Here is a 19568-nt window from a genome sequence, read left to right as displayed (position 1 = left end):
GTCTGCAGACTACCATTGACAATTGATTTAGAATGGTTCTTTATGGAGCTCCTGTAGCCGAATAGTTATATAAACGCAACGTCACGGGTTAAATTCTGACCTTCGGACTTTGTTGCATGTCATACACCTCTTTCTCTCTCTCTCTCTCTCTCTCTCTCTCTCTCTCTCTCTCTCTCTCTCTCTCTCTCTCTCTCTCCCCCCATTAGTACTGTGTCTTCAATCAAATAAAGTAGAAAATGAAAAATAAATTACATAATTGTTATTTGATGCAAGTTCTAATTCAGTTACTGTACATCACAAAACGCTGTCATGTCCCCTCTGAGAGTTACCAGACTCTGCTGTTGCTCCAACTAAAGTTCTTTAACAAGCGCTGGCTGCAAATAGCCGTGAAGTCCTGAGGATCCTGGCAGGGAAGCTTGTGTCTCATTTATGCTTCAAAAAAGGACTCATTTATTTTTGGAAGTTGGGGATGATAAAAATGAAGATCAATTGAGAAATATATCCTTGTAGTGATTATTAGCTTGGATGTGCGTTATCTATAATCAGAAATTAGAATAGACGTGCCTGAAGAAGATTCTTTGTTGTCCTGAAATGTGCAGCCTTTTTTGGGGTTTTTGTTTAATCAAACATCTTGGAGCAACAGACCTCAGTTTTGTTTTCTAAAGTTTGGCTCAGCACCAAATGTATGTTTGTAATAATATTGATTTAATGTAATTAATTTGCAAAAACTATGGCTTTACCTAAAATCTTCCTAAAATCACTTATTTTCTACATGATAAACATTCAGCTAGGTAGCAATTAATTTAGATTTCAAACACTAACAAATCATCATCATTTTCAACACAGTTAAAGGTTTCATTTCAGGAACAATTGCAGAAATGTAACCCTAATATAATAATTGTAATTATTTTTTATTGTTTTGGTTACTTGAGGGCAATGGAAGCAAGTTGTGAGCACATCGACATAGTTTTACCTTTTTTAAGTTGATATGGCAAATGTATTAGCAAACAGCTGCTCATTTACATATCCAGAAGTTACGGAGTAACAGTATCATATATTTTGGTCATGTTTCTGGCTACCTGTCCAATATTCACTCTACTGCATTTATAGCTCTGTTTTTGGCTCTTTAACTGCTAAATGCTCCGCTATGTTCACCCACCCAGTCGTTTTCTGTGTCTGTCCGCTTGTTTGTTTTATTGCTTTTTTGCTAAAGAAAATGCTGCCTGCTGAGGCAATTAGCCTAGCTTAACAGAAAGGCTGGAAGCAAACAGCCAGCCTGATTCTCTCCAAAGTAAAAAATAAAACACACCTTAAGCTTAATGCTAAGCCAACCTAATCACCCCTGACTCTAGCTTTGTACTTTACACGCAGATAAGTAAGTCTTCTCTTCTTGCGCTCAGACAGAAAACAAAAAAACATGTATTTTTATTTATTCCGTTATTGGTATTGGGAAAGTGTTCACATGTCTTGGAGTTGATCTATCAGTAATGTTGAGTGGACTGTGCAGTAAGTGAAACTAATAGTTGTCTAATGCATTGCTTTCTCAGCAGTGATGACTGAATGAGTCTGTCTTGTCTCCTCCATGAGAACAGAATTTATAGTGGAGTATGAGGAGAGCCAATGGGAGCCCGGCAGGTGGAAGGAGCTCCAGAAAGTCCCCGGTAACCAGGCAACAGCCGAGCTTGCACTACAAGGATACCTTAACTACCAGTTCAGAGTGTATGCTGTTAATGTTGTTGGACCTGGACCCCCCAGTGAGCCCACTGAAAGATACAAAACACCTCCTGTTGGTGAGACTCGCTCCCTTTAATTAACATTTTCCTGCTGTGGTTATTTGTTGATTGTGAAAACATGCAAAGTTTTAACATTTCTTTTGACATGTGCAGAGAGTTGCTGTGTGGACGAGACAGCCATTGGACACATTATTTTGTAGCAGTATTGGGTGTAGATATCTTTGGGTCTGAGAAGCATTAGCTTCAGCACATGTTTCTGCTTGATATTGGCTCTCGTATGAAGAAGGGTAAGGGTACTTGTACTACAATTGACAAAGAGTCTCAGCTCTTAGTTTTAGCTGATCAGCGTGGATATATATTTGCATTATAGCAGAACATGACTACAGTCAAAAATAGTAAGATGAACTCCTTTGTGCTATTTTTTCCCCCCATTTCTAAATATATGATTATGCAACTTTTCTTCAAAGCTCCTGAAAGAAACCCAGAAAACATCAAAATTCAAGGCCATCGCCCTCATCAAATGGACATAAGCTGGGAGGTAAGAGACAGAGCATACCGATCTATACGATTGTACTCTGGAAACCATTTTAGTTTGGAAGCACGATATTTTAAGTCATCAGTACACTTTTCTGTTATAGGCCCTGTTGCCTATTGAACACAATGGCCCAGGCCTCGAGTACAAGGTGAGCTACAGGAAACTGGGCGTGGAAGATGTCTGGAAGGAGCATCTGGTGAAAAGGCAATCCTTTGACGTGAAGAACACGTCCACTTATGTACCCTATGAGATCAAAATTCAGAGCAGGAACAGCCACGGCTGGGGACCAGATCCTAAAGTTGTCACTGGTTACTCTGGAGAAGACGGTGAGTTACAGACTTAATACTTGTTGTACTTTATGCATTTGTGTCATTAATAGATTTGTTTTTCAATATAAGTGTATTTACTTCAGTTCTGCTGTTTCATTCAATACGGCTGAACTAGCACATAGCTGCTGTTTGGCTCGTGACTTACTGTGTTATCGTATCCCACCCTGTCTTCAGTCGTCTTTTGGCATTGTCTGCGGCAAAATGTGTCAGGTTAAGTTCTTTCCTTTTTTCCGTTTGCTTGAGGTTGTTAACCCCGTGTGGCTGTGCAGTAGTGACTTTTCCTCCCCTCTGAAAAAGAAAAAAAAAGAAACATCTTTACTAAATCCAGCAGGTGGCAGATAACCTTTTGTAGAGCAAAGGGATGTCAAATTCCCATTCCTGTCTCAGAAGCTGTGGGAGATTTGACAGATTACGACACACTTCCTGCTGTAGACATACTGAAGCTCAATGGCTGCTTTTCTCTTTAGTGTCTGCTGGGCTTTCCTACTTCTACTCCAGTAGCATGTAGAGCTGAAAATATTGAGAGCATTTTCATTCCATGTTTGGTGTTGTATTGGTCTCCTGAAGAGGAACAAAATCTGCTTCATTTGGTGTCCAGCTGAGTTTGTATTTGTGCATATGTATGCTGATCTACCAGCATCACTGTTTTTATTTACTGCCAAAACCAGCAACAAATCATCTCTGCACAGCCTGAAACGACTTGTTCCTCCTTAAGCACGCCAGCTCAGAGCATCAAACTAGGCTGTTTTTGTCCAACAGGATAGTTGTGTTGTTTCCCTTACTGTGTATGTATTGTTTCTGTTTATTTCCTATCTTTATATATCCTCTACGGTAATAATTAAAGAGTTTCGACAAAGGTAACCTGTTGTTTGCATTATTCCTGTATTCCTGACCTTCCTCTTTGTGTGGTTTAGTCCCGACTGCAGCACCACGGGACATAGCAGTGGAGGTGATCAACACCACCGTCCTGAGAGTTAGCTGGACCCCTGCTCCACCTGCCACAGTGAGAGGTCATCTGGGGGGCTACGATGTACGGTTTGTTGATGGTCCTGAAACACTTCTAGACTACGTTGTGTAACTGATCGATGGCAAAGGAAGAACTCTAAACAGCACATTTTGTAGCACTTTACAGTATCTTACAATACAGTAATTACTTGGTGTTGACATGAGAGAGGTACAAAGGGATACTTACAGTTAAAGTCCTTTACCTGGTGCAATTAGATCTTTATTCTAGATCTCATGATAATAGATAACATTATTATCTATTTTCTTTCATGTGTCTTCAGGGTTTCACAACCAAAGACACACACCTCATTTTCATTGTTTTGTCTTTTATAAGTTCCCTTTTCCGCCAATAATGCAAGTGCAAATGTTCATTATGGGATTTTAAAGCCGTGAATTTGTTTAGGTGCTGTATCCCAGTAGTCTCCGACTGATTATATAGTTAAACAGAGCATAGAGAAAGATTATTCCATGAAAATTTAATGTATAGTGTGGGCTTCAGCCGACTGGATTAGTTTCTACTCAAACTCCCCTAATGGCCCTTTTATCGAACGCTGCATCTTCTCCAGTCCAATGATTCTGTCATTAAGAAACTACCACCTGATGAACTCAACGAAGATATTTCTGCATGTGCTCACGGAGGCATCTCAGTTTTGAGAGTAGTTTCATTAATGTATAATTGATCAATAATTCAATTAAAATGCATTTTTAAATGAGGAAATGTGATACAAATTCTGTGAAAAGGATACGCGTAGGTGTTACAGTGGCAACTTCATTGTGTGGCGTGGCTTCTGTTGCACACCTTCCCTTCAGGTGATTGGTAACAAAAGCCACATCTTAGATTCACAGTTCATATGTGATGTCTGATTTCACATATCTGCTTTATTAAAGGGGAAAGCAGGCATTAATTGCCACACCTCAACATTTTCTTTCCATCTCAGTCTTTCTCATCCCTCCCTCCTCTCACTCTTTTCAAACTTGTCCCTCATCACCATTTTCCATTGTTTCCCTCTCGCAGGTTCACTGGTTGAGGAAACGAAGTTGGCTGAACCCCAACAAGATTTTAGATGAGCGCCGGTCGCTGTCTTTTCCTGGGAAGAGGACTCATGCCATCGTGCCGGGCCTTGAACCTTTCTCCGAGTACAGACTCACTGTCAATGTTTTCAACAAGAAGGGCAATGGCCCCAACAGTGACCCGGTCACCTTCAACACTCCAGAGGGAGGTGAGCTGACACAGACATAGCACACACAACTCACGGGTGCTCCTCACACACTTATAAGTACTGCCACTAAGTACACAACAACAACAAAAATCACTCAAAGCTTGCAGAAGGATACATTAATAACATGGTGGACATTGAAAGTGACTTGGGTATCGTGACAAGGAGTACAAATAAAAACACTTATTTCATTTACATTAAAGCCCCCTGCATTGAAGTTACTAGACCTTGATGTTTGAGCTCCCATTGCATTGTAATAATTGTGTAGATTTTGACACAGAAGACTGTTTTGACTGAAAATGTCTCTGTACTCATCTTAAATCTGAATTTACCTACAAGCAACTATGGAAATCAGTCACGGTCCAGTTTCCAACTTAAAACCTCCGATGAACAGACACTGAGAATTAACTTTTCAGTGATGTAGGGGACAAAAAACACATTGGATTGTAGATGTTCAAAGAGGGAGAAGGAGTATATGTAACTAGGTAATTTAACCTTTTAGGAAAAACAATATCGACACAAATTATAGTATTTGTATTTTTGTTATAAAGCATATCTCAAATAAAATATCTAAAATACAATGTTAAACTTTCAGGCCAGAAGAGTAAGAAGAAATCATCAAAGGCTGCTTAATGTTACAGCCTTGGGAAATGACAAAGCTGCTTAAAACAGGCAAACTGTCGTATGTTCATTCAATCAGTGTGTTTTTCATCAGTTCAAAAAATAAAAATGAAAAGAAAGCTTAAAACACAGAATAAATGTAAAGTGTGAATATAAAAAAGACACATAGAAAGACATCCTAATTTATTTGGCCCTTCGATGCCATGTTTTACCACCTCGACATGAATAACAAGGTGCTAGAGAAACATGTCTATACAGTAGAAACATTAACATTACCGTCATTTTTATAGTTCCTGAGCAAGTGCCCATTCTGACTGCCTCCAACGCTCAGAGAGACTCCATTTTGCTGGTTTGGGGCCCACCGCTGGAGAAGAACGGCGTCCTCACTGGTTATCTCCTGCAGCACCACCTCAGTATGTACACACACAATGCTGTTTGACTAATTACTCATTGACTTACGCAGTGCAGACCTCTGGCCCTACGTGGGGCTTTCCATTCATAGATGTCTCCTTGCTGTAGCTCAGTGCTTTGTCTGTTGCGTGAGACGATGTGGGCGAAGTGTATACCGGAGTGTAGCTGCAGTGTGAGTAGTGTGGAGGGGTGGGGGGGCCTGGAGTGGGCTGACCTGGGATATCATCGCGTCTATAGGTTCAATGTTCATTTGATAAAGCTACGCACTTAACCGTCTACCGTTTGTTCCTCTCCTCTGTGTTATCATACCAGACACTAGGCTGCACTGTTTAACACTGAACGCTCCACAATGGTCTGCAGCAGTCACAATCCTTCCTCTGTGTCTCCTAGCTGGTATCCTCATGGACCGCAGGTTCTCTTCCAAAAGAATAATTTAAGTCAGTGCTGTTTGTGCCTCTCAAACTAACTTCTTTGGCATTTATTTAAAAAAAACAACAACAACATAAACCCACCTTTTTATGCTAGAGAACCGTTAGGGTGGAACGAGTGAGTGAGGGGCTTTCATTACGCTCGCTCTGTTTTCAAAGCCTACACTCTCGTTGGCTGACATTTCTGAAATCTTTTGTGTGAATTGTGAAAGCAGACAGCCCTTTGCCGCCTACACCAACAACCCACGGACTCTGGCCGGCTCCTCAATACACTTGGTCCCCCTCTCCTTTCAGCTTTTTTTTCTTCTTCTTCCTCTATCAGATGTCAGACTTTACACAGATATTCCCACACAATAGAGTTTGTAGGTGTGGGAGGTTTTTTTTCTCGTTGTATTGATTCACCATGTACTTCAGGCAGATCTAGAATTTTGTTTTTATGTCAACTCTATTAAATGTTATACGTTATACTACAGTATATGCACATCCAGTTGAGTCATGCAACCGCTGTGTAATTTAGTCAATGGATATTTCTGACGGTGTTCACAAACACATGGGGTATCCATCTTTCTGTGCTGTAAACAAACATCCATTTTCTGAAGCTGCATCACAGGTTTGGCACATAATCGGTTCTCACCTGTGTCTCAACATTGGCATAGTCTCGACGAAGTTCAAGTCATCATATATCCTCCAGTTCTTCCTCCTCCTGTATATCTTACTCCTCTCTCCGCCTCCTCTATTCACTGATTGCCACTTGTTTATACCCCCCCGACATCCCCCCCCCCCCCCCTCCCATCTTGAGCTCTCTATCTCCTCCTTTCGTCTCCTTTCCTCATAATGTATTCCTCCTCAGCTCACCTGTCACGACATGTATCTGCTATACTCACTTTCTGCCTGAGCTAGCATGACATCTCTTCATTCCCTCCCTCCCTCAACCATTGACCCTCATTATAGTTGTGCTACAGTGACATACAACATGATGTGTTGGCTCACTCATGCCTCGTGAACTGACCTGGCATCTTTCTCCTTCTATAGTTAATGAGACCACACTGGAGGTGGTTGATTCCCAGGAGACGAACATCACTGGGGCTGACACCACCCAGTGGCAGCTCCATGGTCTAGAGGAGGGCAGCCTCTACCGCTTCCATCTCAGAGCCTGCACTGGAGCAGGTTGTGGACCTCCGATGGTCCAGGAGAGCAGCACCGTTAATCCAGCACGTGAGTGGATGAAATCAGCTCCCCGGTCCTGGTTAATAATATCGCTTTTCTATTTGGTTGAGCCCTACCGGTGTTTTTGAAGCATACTACAGACATGGTCGTTGTCTGTACAATGTAATAATTCATACATATTGGGGATATTTAAAGTAATTGATAAGCCTACGTAAAGGAGGTGATACAAACTTGTAACATGGAGTTTAAAGAAGTGGGTGTGAACAAGGCATGGAGGGGAGGGTCCAGCAAAAAGATACATGGTTGGAATTTTAGGGCTTGTGCTTTTGGAGCTACGCCCACACTGAGTAAAAGTCAGTTTTTTTTAATCATCATATGTAGAAGAAGATGTTGGTCTTTATATCAGTTCTTTGTCACACATTCTTGTAATTCTTTGGATTTTCACTTCTAAAGCTGAATAAAAATGTTTTCTTGAATTGATAATAGGCTATTTAAATTATGCCCTTCACACTACTAAAAATGAGGAAAAACAAACACAAAGTAAGATAACAATGGAAAAAGCACAGCATGACATCCACCTTGATTATTATTAGATAAGATACTAAGGGACCGAAGTGAAATAAGTAAATTCTGTTTCAAGCTGTTGCTTTTAAAAGGATCAGTGTGATTACCTCTCTAATTCCCTTGTGAACGCTTTTACAGTTTGCAGATAAAAAGGTGCATTTGCAGTTTTCATATGACAGCAGTTGAGAACATCTAACAAACCCACGGCGGAGGATTCAAGTGAACCTTAAGTTACATAAATCAACAGGGATTCTGCAGTTTAGGCTGATCTTTTTGAGCTTTCTATGAAAGCTATAAGACTTTATTTTAGGCAGTTTTTAAAAGATACCGGGAGCCAGTGTAGCCCATCTAAAACTAGAGTGCTGTGCTTCCTCTTTATAGTTTTGTTTTGAAGTTTAGCAGCAGAATTGTGAATAATTTCTAACCACTAAATACCCTTTTTAAAAACCTCAATTGAAACTTTACAGTGGTCTGCTGGAGATGAAAGCATGAATCAGCTTATTGGCAGCATTTCTCACATTGTCTGAGATGTTGGCTTTTACAATAACTTGACTAGATGAAAGAATGCTATTTTGCCCACCCTGCTGATTGCTGCGATTTTAAGGTTAATTCAGATTCAAAGACGCAGGCTTAAAGTATGACGTTTGATGTGATCCGGGGAGCCAGAGTTTCAAGACTCTTAGGTAGAGCATATCTTGAGCCGCGAGGAGCTTTTTAGTTTTTTCTTTGAGCCTTCGATATACTTTATCTAGTTTTTGATTGGAGAAAGACAGGATGCAAGTGAGATTAAGGCAGTTTGTTAATTTGGCTCTTCTGAAATCTACTTCCTGAACAACATAAATATTTGTCAAGATGTAAAGATGGACACATTTAAAATGTCTCCAGAAAAACAATGATGTCAGCGGCATTTGTTTTAAAGTCTGACTGGAACGTCTCCAGAATATTTATTAATTTCAGAAAGCGGATGATTTAAAACGGATCATCAGCCTACCATTACCACAACCAAATCTCAATCTCATGAGACAAGTTTATGATTTTAAGGACATAATCTTAGACGCCATTAACCACACATTCAAAGCACTATTGTAGCTGAATTAAAAATGTCAAGGAATTCTTCACCCACAAACCATATACTTTAATTCATCAAGGATTACTTTTGTTCTCTGTTCACCATAGAGGCATGCAAGAAAAACTCAATCTTCTTCAATAATTCAAGGTAACACAAGTTGAGTTAATTAATATGTAAATTATAATTTTGTGGAAGAGCTTTTAGGCAAATAGGACAAAAATTAGCCTTTTGAAGAAGTCAATGCAGGGATTGTCATCGTTCACTAAAAAACAGCTTTGATTGTTTTGAACTATTTAGCAAATCCCTCACTGTCTGCAGTGAAGTGAATGTCAGAGGTTGGGACGGGTGTTAACAGCTGATCCATCATAGAAAACTATACGGTGGAACTTTCACTGTTTTCTCTCATTATGCATACAGCTTTATTGTAAGTAGTTATGGGCTTGTTGTACATTAAACATGGAGCTCCAGTTCAGCTCTCTGCATTTCCTGTCAGTGGCTCGACATGATCTCTTATGCACTCAAATAGAGTTGATAAATCACGGTGATGTTCTGTCACACAATCCTTTAATGACCTTGAGTGTTGGCCAGGTTGTTGTTCAGAGTGTCATCCATTTGACCCACAGGTTCACTGAGGGAATTAATGAGCTGATAAGTTCTTTCAGCGTATGTATTTTGCCACTACGGGGTGCCAAAGTAAAAACAATTTAAGATTCTACACACGTGGTGGCTTCAATTTGTATTTTACATAAAACAAAGATATGCAGATTCTGCCTGTTTTGGTTAAGCTCTGTTAACACTTAATTTAACACTCAACACTAGTAGATTGACAGTATTAGCTTTAATTGTCACTTGTTAATGTCAGACATCATAATACACAGTAGACAGGGAACATTTGTTTCCAAACAGTTCAAAGTTCCTGAAAAAATTCCTCCCACCATTACTGGGCGAGCCAAAAAGACATGAGCGCATGAGAAAATATGTTTCCACTATCTGGCTGTTTTAATAAAAGTGATTAATTCCTCTCTGGCTTTGATATTTCCTTTGAGAGGCGTTTCCTCTTGTAGGTGGATGTCCAGCCTGAGAGCCATTAGATGCATTGTTTGTAAATAAGGAGGCTCGGTGGGGAGATAAAATAGTTCTGTTTCTCAGCGATGTCCTCAGGGCAAGTTAGTCACAATGCAGCAGTGCAGATTTATGGATGCCAATAGCACGGAGCAGGGGCACCATGAATTTAGAGTTGTTGATGGGGAGTAATGGATCGACAGTGAAAAAAATGAATGCATGAGAGTTAGTGAGCCTACAGGCTTTGAAGCGCTCCTTTTATATTTCACCTTTGTAACTGAGTGAGCTTCTAATGCTTATCCCCATTTAGTTGGGATAAAAAGTAGCTTAAAGATTGTCTGGACAAACAGACTGACATCCCAGAACAAAAACAGCCACAGAGGTATTAGCAGATGAGTGTTTTCCTTTTTTATTCTCATGAAAAGAGTGTCTGAGGTGAGTGGCAGAAGGATAGGGTGAGGCATCAGTGAGAAAGAGGAGCAGGGAAGACGGAGAGAGAACAGCTAATAGCCATCGCAGAAGAGTGTGGCAGGCAAAGCAAAATATCTATTTTTCTCCATCAGGTCTCATGAGATAACAAAGCAGCAGAGCTAAAGCGGACTGCAAACATGACAAAAGCGCAAAGAAGAATGTTCCTCTTAAGACAGAAAGAAATAGCCAGCTCCTCCAGAGATCATATGATTTGCTCTACGGCACAGAATTTGAACACCCGTGTTGTCATCGCCGATACTTAATGTTTGAAAAGGTTGAGAAACATGATGATCAAAAGCTGATTAATCTTCTTCAGGACCGAATAGTCTTTGTCAGTCTACAGCGTTGTGTAATGACCAACACAGACAAATGATATGATAATATTCATTCAGTATTCAGTGATTGAATTCAGGTTATTTAGATCAAAAAAGTGTTTTCTGGTTATCACAAACTATAAACCACTCATGTATCAATCGTATTGTACAGTTTGCAAATAATAACAATAATAATAATAATCATTTCAACTGGTTGTAATCTGCAACCTCAGCGCTAGATGACACCTAATCCTTTTTAAATAGGTCGGCACTTTGACCGGAGATTTGATCTAAAACAGTTCAAACTTAAAGCTGCTATAATCAATCATGTTATAATAACAATGTATCAACAGACAATGTGTTGCTCGTAGTGATGAAACTAAAGAAAACTATCACCTGAATATGTAGCTTTTTTTTTTTAACTTTATCAGCTATTTTTTAAGCTGTCTGGCGTCCAATTTTACTAAAAAAGAATGATGTACGGTGTACATAAAGATGGCCGCTGCTCTGACCATCTTGATGCGGACTGTGGGAATGTCCGTCCTATACTGTTTTCTAGGCAACTGTTTTCAGTTAAAGAGCTCTACAACCCACTGTCTACTACAAAGAAACAAATCAGTTGATGCAGGTTTATAAAAATAGAAATGATAGGTTGGATGGGATTTTGGAATCTGACAATTACAAATTTGGAAGCCAAAAGCTAAATGGTTAAATTCCTGCTTGGAAGCAATAGTAATCGTCGCGGTAAATAATTGGAAGCACAAAGAGCGTGGTCTTTTTCCTCTACGACACTCTGGTGGCGCAGCTCTCCACAAGTCACCAAATCCAAAGCAGCAGTAAAAAAAAAAAGAAGCAGATCACACATGCAGGCATCCACCTGTGTGGTTGTATCTGTGAGGATGCACCGCCCACGTGTTTGTGAGGGGTGGTGTACATGCATCTGTGTGTATGTGTGTTTGTGTCTGTGCCTGGTCTATAAACCTTAAAGCTGGCTTTCCATATACGTCTATAATCTTCTGCTGTATTTCATTTTCTTTTTATCCCTCTGAAGATTTGTCCCCGACTCCAGCTGTGGCCCCTGTTCAGAGCAGTATGTATCGCTGTCTGCAGCCGCCGCTGCTCGCTAACATAGAAGTAGTGGTAGAGATAGACAAGGTTGTAGGTGTGTTGGTGTAAAGGTTTGTCCCTTATACTTGTCGAGATATAGTTGTGGGTAATTCCTAACTTACAGTTCAGGAAAAACTTCATAATGTGACAATTGTAGTTTTGAATTTGCAATTCAGATTTGTTATGCAGACCCAAACCCAACTGCAGTAGCGGTGTGTTTACTATCGGGCGCGCTGAAGTTGCGCTGTTGCTTCCATTAATCCAGTTTTCCCGGTTGATTCAACAGTCATGCCTTCATGTAGTCTATAGAGCCTGCTTGTTGCACAACATGGAGTATTAGACCTGACAGCATTGCAGCAGGAACCTAACATCTGAGGCTTCTCTCTCATTTCAGGCCACAACTGTTCTCTCTCTTTTCCCAGCTCTATCCCAGACAATTCTACTCATCCTTCTTTAGGTATATAGCTCACACTCGCACATGTAGAGCCAATGATACCGCTGTGATCTCCTCTTGATATACCTTCAACTTTCAACTAACAATGGGAGACTTTTCAATCTATTCTGATATTCACTCATGGCGAGGAGGCGTCAGGAAAATGTCAGTTTTGCTTCAGAGGGAGTGAAGACTAGATGTCACTCCCGCCCACGATCTCTATATCTACCCTTTTATGAGTCAAAATCGAGCTCCACTCAATTAAGTCTGGGGCCCAGCATTGCCTTTTGAACTGTCTTCTTGAAGGGTTTTTCTGCTAGCTGCAGTGTTCTCAAGCTGCAGGGGAACCTGCTAATCCTCTCTTTCTGCCTTCTTTCTCCCTTTCTCTATGCTTGTCTTCCTTTTCCTCCTTATTTTCCTCCTCCTATTCCTTCTCTCTTTATCAGTGCCAGCGCTGTTGAACATAAGCTCTTATGTGAGTGACACCTTTGCCAAAATCAGCTGGACTGCCGGAGAAGAGCAGCAGGACTCGGAGCTTTATGTGGCTTATATGAATAACCGTAAGCTACTTTTCCCGTCCCCGCCTTGCGAAACATTGATAGAAAATTATAGGTTGCATCCTGTGTAGGTGCAACTGGAAAGGTTTTATATGAACACCGTAACAAATATATTTCAAGCCTCGCGTCTGCATGGCTACTTCCATCATCTCAATGATTGCCTCAACATGTGTTACAATGTATTTAGTTACATTGAGTTATATTGAGTCCAACACATACATTTCACAACTTAGAGCTATTTATTACTTAGTTCTTGCAATCTTCATTTTCTTTTGCACGAATGTTAATACAGACTTGCTGCTTGTGCACTTCTTGTGCTTGGCTGTGTAGGTGATGGCAACTGGCTGGTATCAGAGGCTGTAAACGCTTCTCGAAGTTTCCACGTTATTGATGGGCTCAAACCGGGGACCGTGTACACCGTGCGCCTCATGACCAAGCGGCTGCTCGATAATGCTAGCATTTTTGAAGGTGTTATCCAGACCCGAGTCAAAGGTGAGAGGAGGACAACAGTGTAGCACTCAATGGAGTTTAGTGATTTGAGTTCTAACCTGCCCGAACTAAACAAGCAGAGCATTGGCAAATGGATATCGAGTGTGGCAACTGTGTGAGCTTATTTATTTGTCTTGCATCTCTCTGTGCATTTGTTTTCCCTATCTAATATTATTTCATAAGAGATGGAGTCTTATAGCTGAAGGGATTGTGAGTCAAATACGACGCGAGAACATCCTCTCAAACTAGAATCCATCATGTTTGTTTTCTGTTTTCCGTCAAAGATAAAGTTGTGTGAGGAGCGCTTCAGGGAACTGTCCTACTCCAATAGACCGCCGAGTAAAGTCGATTTTTGAGCTCTCTGTCTCTTTTCTGGTTTTGTCCGCAGGTGCAGAAAGTCAGCAGAGCAACTTTTCGACCCAGGGCTGGTTCATCGGGACCTTGTGTGCTGTGGCGCTCCTCACCCTTGTCGTGCTCATGGCCTGCTTTGTGCGGAAACAGAGAGGTGGCAAGTATGCAGGTACGCCGCCGCCGCCGCCCCAGCGGCAAGACGTGTTCTCCATGAGGAAAGGTCAGTTAGCCTTGTGGTTGGTTCCCCCTGGTTGTCTTGCTTCACGAAGTTAACCAAAATTCAACTCCGTAAATGTACAGTACATGGAGGAGACATCAGTCGGACTCGATGATAAGCAACTTAAAATCTTTAAATATCTTTAAATTTTAGATTTGACTTTAATGTGATTTTGGTTGACCTCCCTGAAAGAATGATAATGGGCAATATGTCTCAACCCTGAACCCCCCCCACACACACACACACACATACACACACACACATTTGGAAATGTGGACGACTCTGCTACTGTTGCCATGTCAAATATAATTCCTCTCAAATTAACTGTCCACGAGATGCTTTCTGTGTGGCCCCGTTAGTTCTGCCCGCTACCTCTGATTGCAGACCGTGTCAAGCCAGACGAATGGGAACCAGCTGGCTTTGTTTCACAGCTCCCCACCCCTCACCTGTCCAGACCTTCCTGGCTCTTCCCCTGCATCTTTGTGCTGTCTTGTATCAGAGCCAAATTCAAACTCACGTTGGTACCGACAGTACCTGCAAAGTGTCTCCTCGCTCGCTTTCTCTCCTCTCAACCTGCTTTGCCGTCTTCTCCCCACCGCTCCACCTCTTTGCCTGCAGTAGATTCTGACATGAAACACTGAATATTTTATCAGCTCCTTTGGATTCCCCCTTTGCCCATCCAGCTCGTTTCATGAAACCCCTCTTTTGTCTCTGTTGAAAAAGCAACTAGTATATTTTAAAGCATATGTGTAGCACTTTTGGGGCGGATAAACAGAAGAGAGGCTTTCAGTGTGCAGACTCCGTATAATGTTTACACAGTCTGATTTAGTTGTTCTCAAAAGCTTTTCAGTTCTGACTTTTAAATTCACCTATATATATACAGAGTATATATACTCAAGTGATGGAAAAAGTTCACATCATTTATTCTTGGACATCTGCTTTCCAAGAGTCGTCTGACAGAAAATCACTGGATGGTTAAAACTAACAAAAGGCAGATGCTACTGTTTGAGTTATTTCCCTTTTGTAAATGTTAAAGACACAATCCTTTTCAGCTATTTGAATTTGAGGCATTACACATTCTATATTATGTCCCAACAGTACAAGTAAAATGTAATCACATCTGGATGAAAGGACTGTTTTTTACCAACGGTGCTGACATGTCTGTCCCGCCCCTCCTCCTGCAGTGAAAGAGAAGGAGGACCTCCACCCTGATGTGGAGTCACAAAGAATGAATGATGACACCTTCTGTGAATACAGGTGAGCTGTACTCCTGCTCTGCGGGGGAGGGCTGCAGTGCCAAAGTGTGCGGAGGAAATTACATTTGTGTATCTGCTTCAAATGCATTGTGTTGTAACAATATTAATCTAACAACCATATGTTAAACACTTTCTGGCGGAGAAACTCATTTGTCATGTGTCACAGTAATGTTTTCTCTCCCATCCCAAAAGAAAACCATGCATTCATGAGCTTTACCAGGATCAGCCAGCAAGCCATTGTTCTCATCATTTAATGGGCTAGGTAATCACACGATGTAGTGGGGAACAAACACTTTAGTTTGACCCCCTTTAGTTGGAATTATGTGCTTTTTATTTTAACGTCAGATTATGACCTGAGTGTGTGATTCAGCTTGGTCCAGTAGGCAGTAGATATGTGTGTGTGTGTGTGTGTGTGTGTGTATAGATATATATATATATATATATATATATATATATATATATATATATATATATATAGAGAGAGATAGATATAGCAAGCCAATAAATGTATAAAACATATGACACACATTAGGCAGAGTGCCTCTGCTTATCGGATGTTGTGACAGCTGTAGACTTACCTTTAAACCCTGATTCACCTTGTGACCTTAAGGTGAATGCTGTGGAAGATCTTTCACTGCAGACACGCAGGTTGATTCTAGATGTACAGTCAATCCTGATGCAAAATATCTTGCACTCATTGAAACCGGCATAAGCTAAGCTTGGCAAATGGGTGGAAAAAACCGAGCCTTTAAGCCCAAAGCAGTCAGCTGTTGTACTTTTATAATAGCTGTTGAATGTCCATTGTTTGCATTGTTTAGCCGCTATGGTGACAGTTTAGGGAAATCGACTGAATCCTATTTTGCTTGACAGCACAGCTGTGTGACAATAGCGTATTTGTGTGTGCACACCCGACAGAAATCACCTAAAATAGCCTCTTCTGTCCGCTTTGATTATGCTCGTCACCATATTATTCAGAACATGATTACTCACAACTGTGTGGATGCTGCCAATTACATTCCTGTGATTCTTGCCAAGACAATAATTCTGTTGAACAAGACACAATGCACTGTCTACACAGCCCTGTTTATAGATTATATTGCTTACAGATGTAATAACAATGTTTTTACTTTCCCATAGCTTCAAGTGACTTTATTGTTTATGTGAATGGACAGGGTTGTTAACCGATAATATGGACCCAGCGATTGCTGTGCAGATACTGAGATGGCTTTCAGACACACTTTAAGTATTGTTCTCTGTGAGGTTTAAGTACCAAGACGTGCTGGAAGATGATTCAATATGATCACACATCAACTCTCAGTGAAGCTGGTTCATAATTCTGTGATTGTTGTTGTGTTACAGAATTCCGTTGTCCAAAATGAATAAATATTGTGCTGCAGATTTTAGCTCTGATGCCAAGTTGGCTCTCATGAGGCAGAAGTTGATGCAAATGTTTGGCTGCAGCATGGAATGCCTCATGGTTGGTTTCATGAGGCTGCTCTGACTACTCTCCCCCTGAGTGCCCTTAGCTTTACTGTGGTGTTGTTTCCCTGGCTTTGGAGCTGGATTCAGTGCTCTCTCGTGCTCGTTGAATCTCTGACGGCATTAGACCACCCACTGGTATGCCACGTGTCTGGGGACCTGACAAGTGGTGATTATGCTTCAGACAATTTCTCTTTGGAGACAGCCCTCTGCTGTCTTGCCCCTCTGTCCACTGCAAGAACAGCAGGTGTCATAGCTTGAGCACGCTGTGAGCCACCAGTGTGATGCAATTCTTTCCACAGCTATAGTTTATCTGTTTTCCTTTTGTGTTTAACCCCCTTCACCTTTTTTTCATCATCTTAGCTCTCACCTTCATTTTCAAATGAAATTAGGAAGAAAGCTGCAGAGGTGGAGAAGTTTTCCTTCAGACACTTTTCAACTAAAATAAATACAGCTGCAGGTGCAAAGAGAAAAGAGAATCCTCCTTCCACCGGATGTTTCTGTGCTGCCCTCAAACCAAGTCAGCATGGGTCAATGGCAAGACAAATTTGATTATCTTTTGCCAGGTGATGTGCCCCCACCCCTCACCTGTTTGATAGGCTTAAGGAAAGCCTTTCCACAGCAACAGCTGAGACTGAGGCTGAGCAGGATCCAAACCAACTGTCTGAATGGGAGCTGGGGCTCAAAAGCACTCAGCCCCATTTTATCGCTGTATTCAAACTCACTGTGGGCGGCCATTGCATTCCACTGCTCTTAGATAACAGCCACTTATCTCCAGCGCTCCGGAGTCGTCAGAGAAAGAGTGTTTGATAAGAGTTGAAATGCGGACCTTATGTGGCTTGCATGGTAAACGGTCTCATGAAATAGTGTAGATAAGATTGGTTATTAAAAGTCCCTGTGAAGGTGACAGGATTGGTAATCTTAGCTTGAACCATGTCTCTGCTCTAAAATGCTGCTCGAAATGTCGAGGTTGTATTTGACACAGGTGTCGACTACAGTACGCCTCACATGGCACTATCGTATGTATACCAGCCACCAGAGCTTCGTCTCTGAACGCAGACGCTCTGTGTTATGAATACCAAACCGGAGGGATGGGGGGAGAGAGAGAGAGAGAGAGAGGTGTTACCAAACATGGAGGGTTTAGGGAATTAGAAAAGAGGACAGGGAGGAAAAATATCTTCAATGTTTTGAGGTGACCCTGCATCTCGTAGTGAGACACCTGCGAGTTGGCCAGCTGCCCAGCCTTAAATTGGCATCTAATCTCCTCGGCCTGCGTGCGGGCCTTCGGGAATACCGGGAATGACAGGCTGTTTGTCTGGGATTGCATATGCCCCACCTCTACCCCCTTTTCCCTTTCTCAATCGCAGTGCCCCCTCCCCCCCCGACACACACACACACACACACACACACACACACACACAATTCCCACTCATCTTCTTTCTTTTCTCACTGCACTCTGGCAATTTCCATCGCTGGTTCTAAAGAGATTTGAAATTGCCTTTGGTCTTGAAGCCTTGGCAATTAGCAATTAGTGAAGTGATTGTAGCAAGCCCCCTCCCCGCCTCCCTTGTGCTCCCTGTCCTGCTGTGCAGCCGCTGCATCCTCCCCTGCCTACCTCCCGTAGTGACGTATAAGAACCATAAGTATTCGCTTTGTGATTGGGAGCCTGTTTGTGTGTTAGTGCAGCCGAGCATTTATTAGTCTATATGTACTGTGCGGGCTCTGTATGCTGGTGTTTCTGTGTACGTGTGTATATTTGTAATACTGCGTGCTTGTGTGTCAGCCTCTTAGTGCCATGAGTGTTGCTTCTGAACATATGCACTGTACCATTGACCCTGACCGTCCTCCTCTGTTGTTGTTGGTGGCAGTGACAGCGAAGAGAAGCCACTAAAGGGCAGCAGCTTGTGTTCCCTGACTGGAGACGACGCGTTGGGGGACAGCGTCAGCAGAGACAGCATGGTTGACTACGCCGACAGTGAAGGAGAATTCAACGAGGACGGTTCATTTATCGGGGAATATTCTGCACGCACACACGGAGGCTCTGTTAGCGAGCCCAGTGGACCCAGACCAGTCACTGTATGAAGCCAGTCTAAAAGGTCGACATCAAATATTTTTCAAGATACTTCTTTTTATATTCGGCTTCCCTGGGATTAAATATAGCATGAATAGCCAAATATGGGGGGATACAAATGACTCAAATGTTCAGATGTTTTGCCCAGGGACTGGAAAGGAAATAACACACCCACCACACACGTCGGTGTAAAAACCATGTAAGTCTTTGTACATACTGTAAGAGAATGAACTGTATCATTTGATTTTATTCATTATAATAAAGGTGGTTTTTTTGTACCTCATAGACTACTATCTTCAGCTGTGTGTGTCAATTCCCTTCACAAAAGGCTGAAGATCAACAATAATTTCCCAGAATACGAAAAGCACTGAAAATGTCACCATACGTGTTATTCCTTTACACAGTGAATGAAAATGACACACAGTGGAAATACATATACATCTACAGCCTGTGTTTGATGACAGTTGAATCAATATATAGTCCTAAATGCTTTACTGTCCATTGCTGTTATTTGTATGTGTCTGACTTTTGTAATTAGACAAATGTGTGAAAGATGCCGTTGATACCTTTTATATCAAACATATTTTGGAAATTTTTTGTATGGCTTTTTACATCAAACATGAAAAATAGAATAAACATAAAAACAACATTAACCTAAGAACAAATTGTGGGAATTATGGCA

General features: G+C 41.5%; 1 protein-coding gene across 12 annotated transcripts in view; it reads left to right on the top strand.

The window, feature by feature from the left end:
* The window catches only part of LOC117733509 (neural cell adhesion molecule L1-like protein), a 49442-nt gene extending 30186 nt beyond the window's left edge, over positions 1-19256 (top strand). For 5 of the 12 annotated variants that reach the window (XM_034537214.1, XM_034537217.1, XM_034537216.1 and 2 more), the window contains 12 exons: positions 1593-1790; positions 2201-2271; positions 2372-2594; positions 2772-2807; positions 3512-3627; positions 4618-4822; positions 5731-5853; positions 7312-7494; positions 13354-13515; positions 13901-14083; positions 15265-15337; positions 18684-19133. In XM_034537214.1, coding sequence (XP_034393105.1) covers positions 1593-1790; positions 2201-2271; positions 2372-2594; positions 2772-2807; positions 3512-3627; positions 4618-4822; positions 5731-5853; positions 7312-7494; positions 13354-13515; positions 13901-14083; positions 15265-15337; positions 18684-18897 — 1787 coding nt within the window. In that variant the 3' untranslated portion in view covers positions 18898-19133. Of the gene's footprint in view, positions 1-1592; positions 1791-2200; positions 2272-2371; positions 2595-2771; positions 2808-3511; positions 3628-4617; positions 4823-5730; positions 5854-7311; positions 7495-13353; positions 13516-13900; positions 14084-15264; positions 15338-18683 lie in introns of all 12 variants that reach the window. The other 7 variants (XM_034537219.1, XM_034537225.1, XM_034537218.1 and 4 more) reach the window with 7 other exon arrangements.
* Positions 19257-19568: the final 312 nt, after the last annotated feature.

Source organism: Cyclopterus lumpus, chromosome 7, assembly GCF_009769545.1.
Source record: "Cyclopterus lumpus isolate fCycLum1 chromosome 7, fCycLum1.pri, whole genome shotgun sequence".
Taxonomy (NCBI): domain Eukaryota; kingdom Metazoa; phylum Chordata; class Actinopteri; order Perciformes; family Cyclopteridae; genus Cyclopterus; species Cyclopterus lumpus.
Note: the sequence above shows the minus strand (reverse complement) of the source record. Positions and strands in the feature narration are given on the sequence as shown.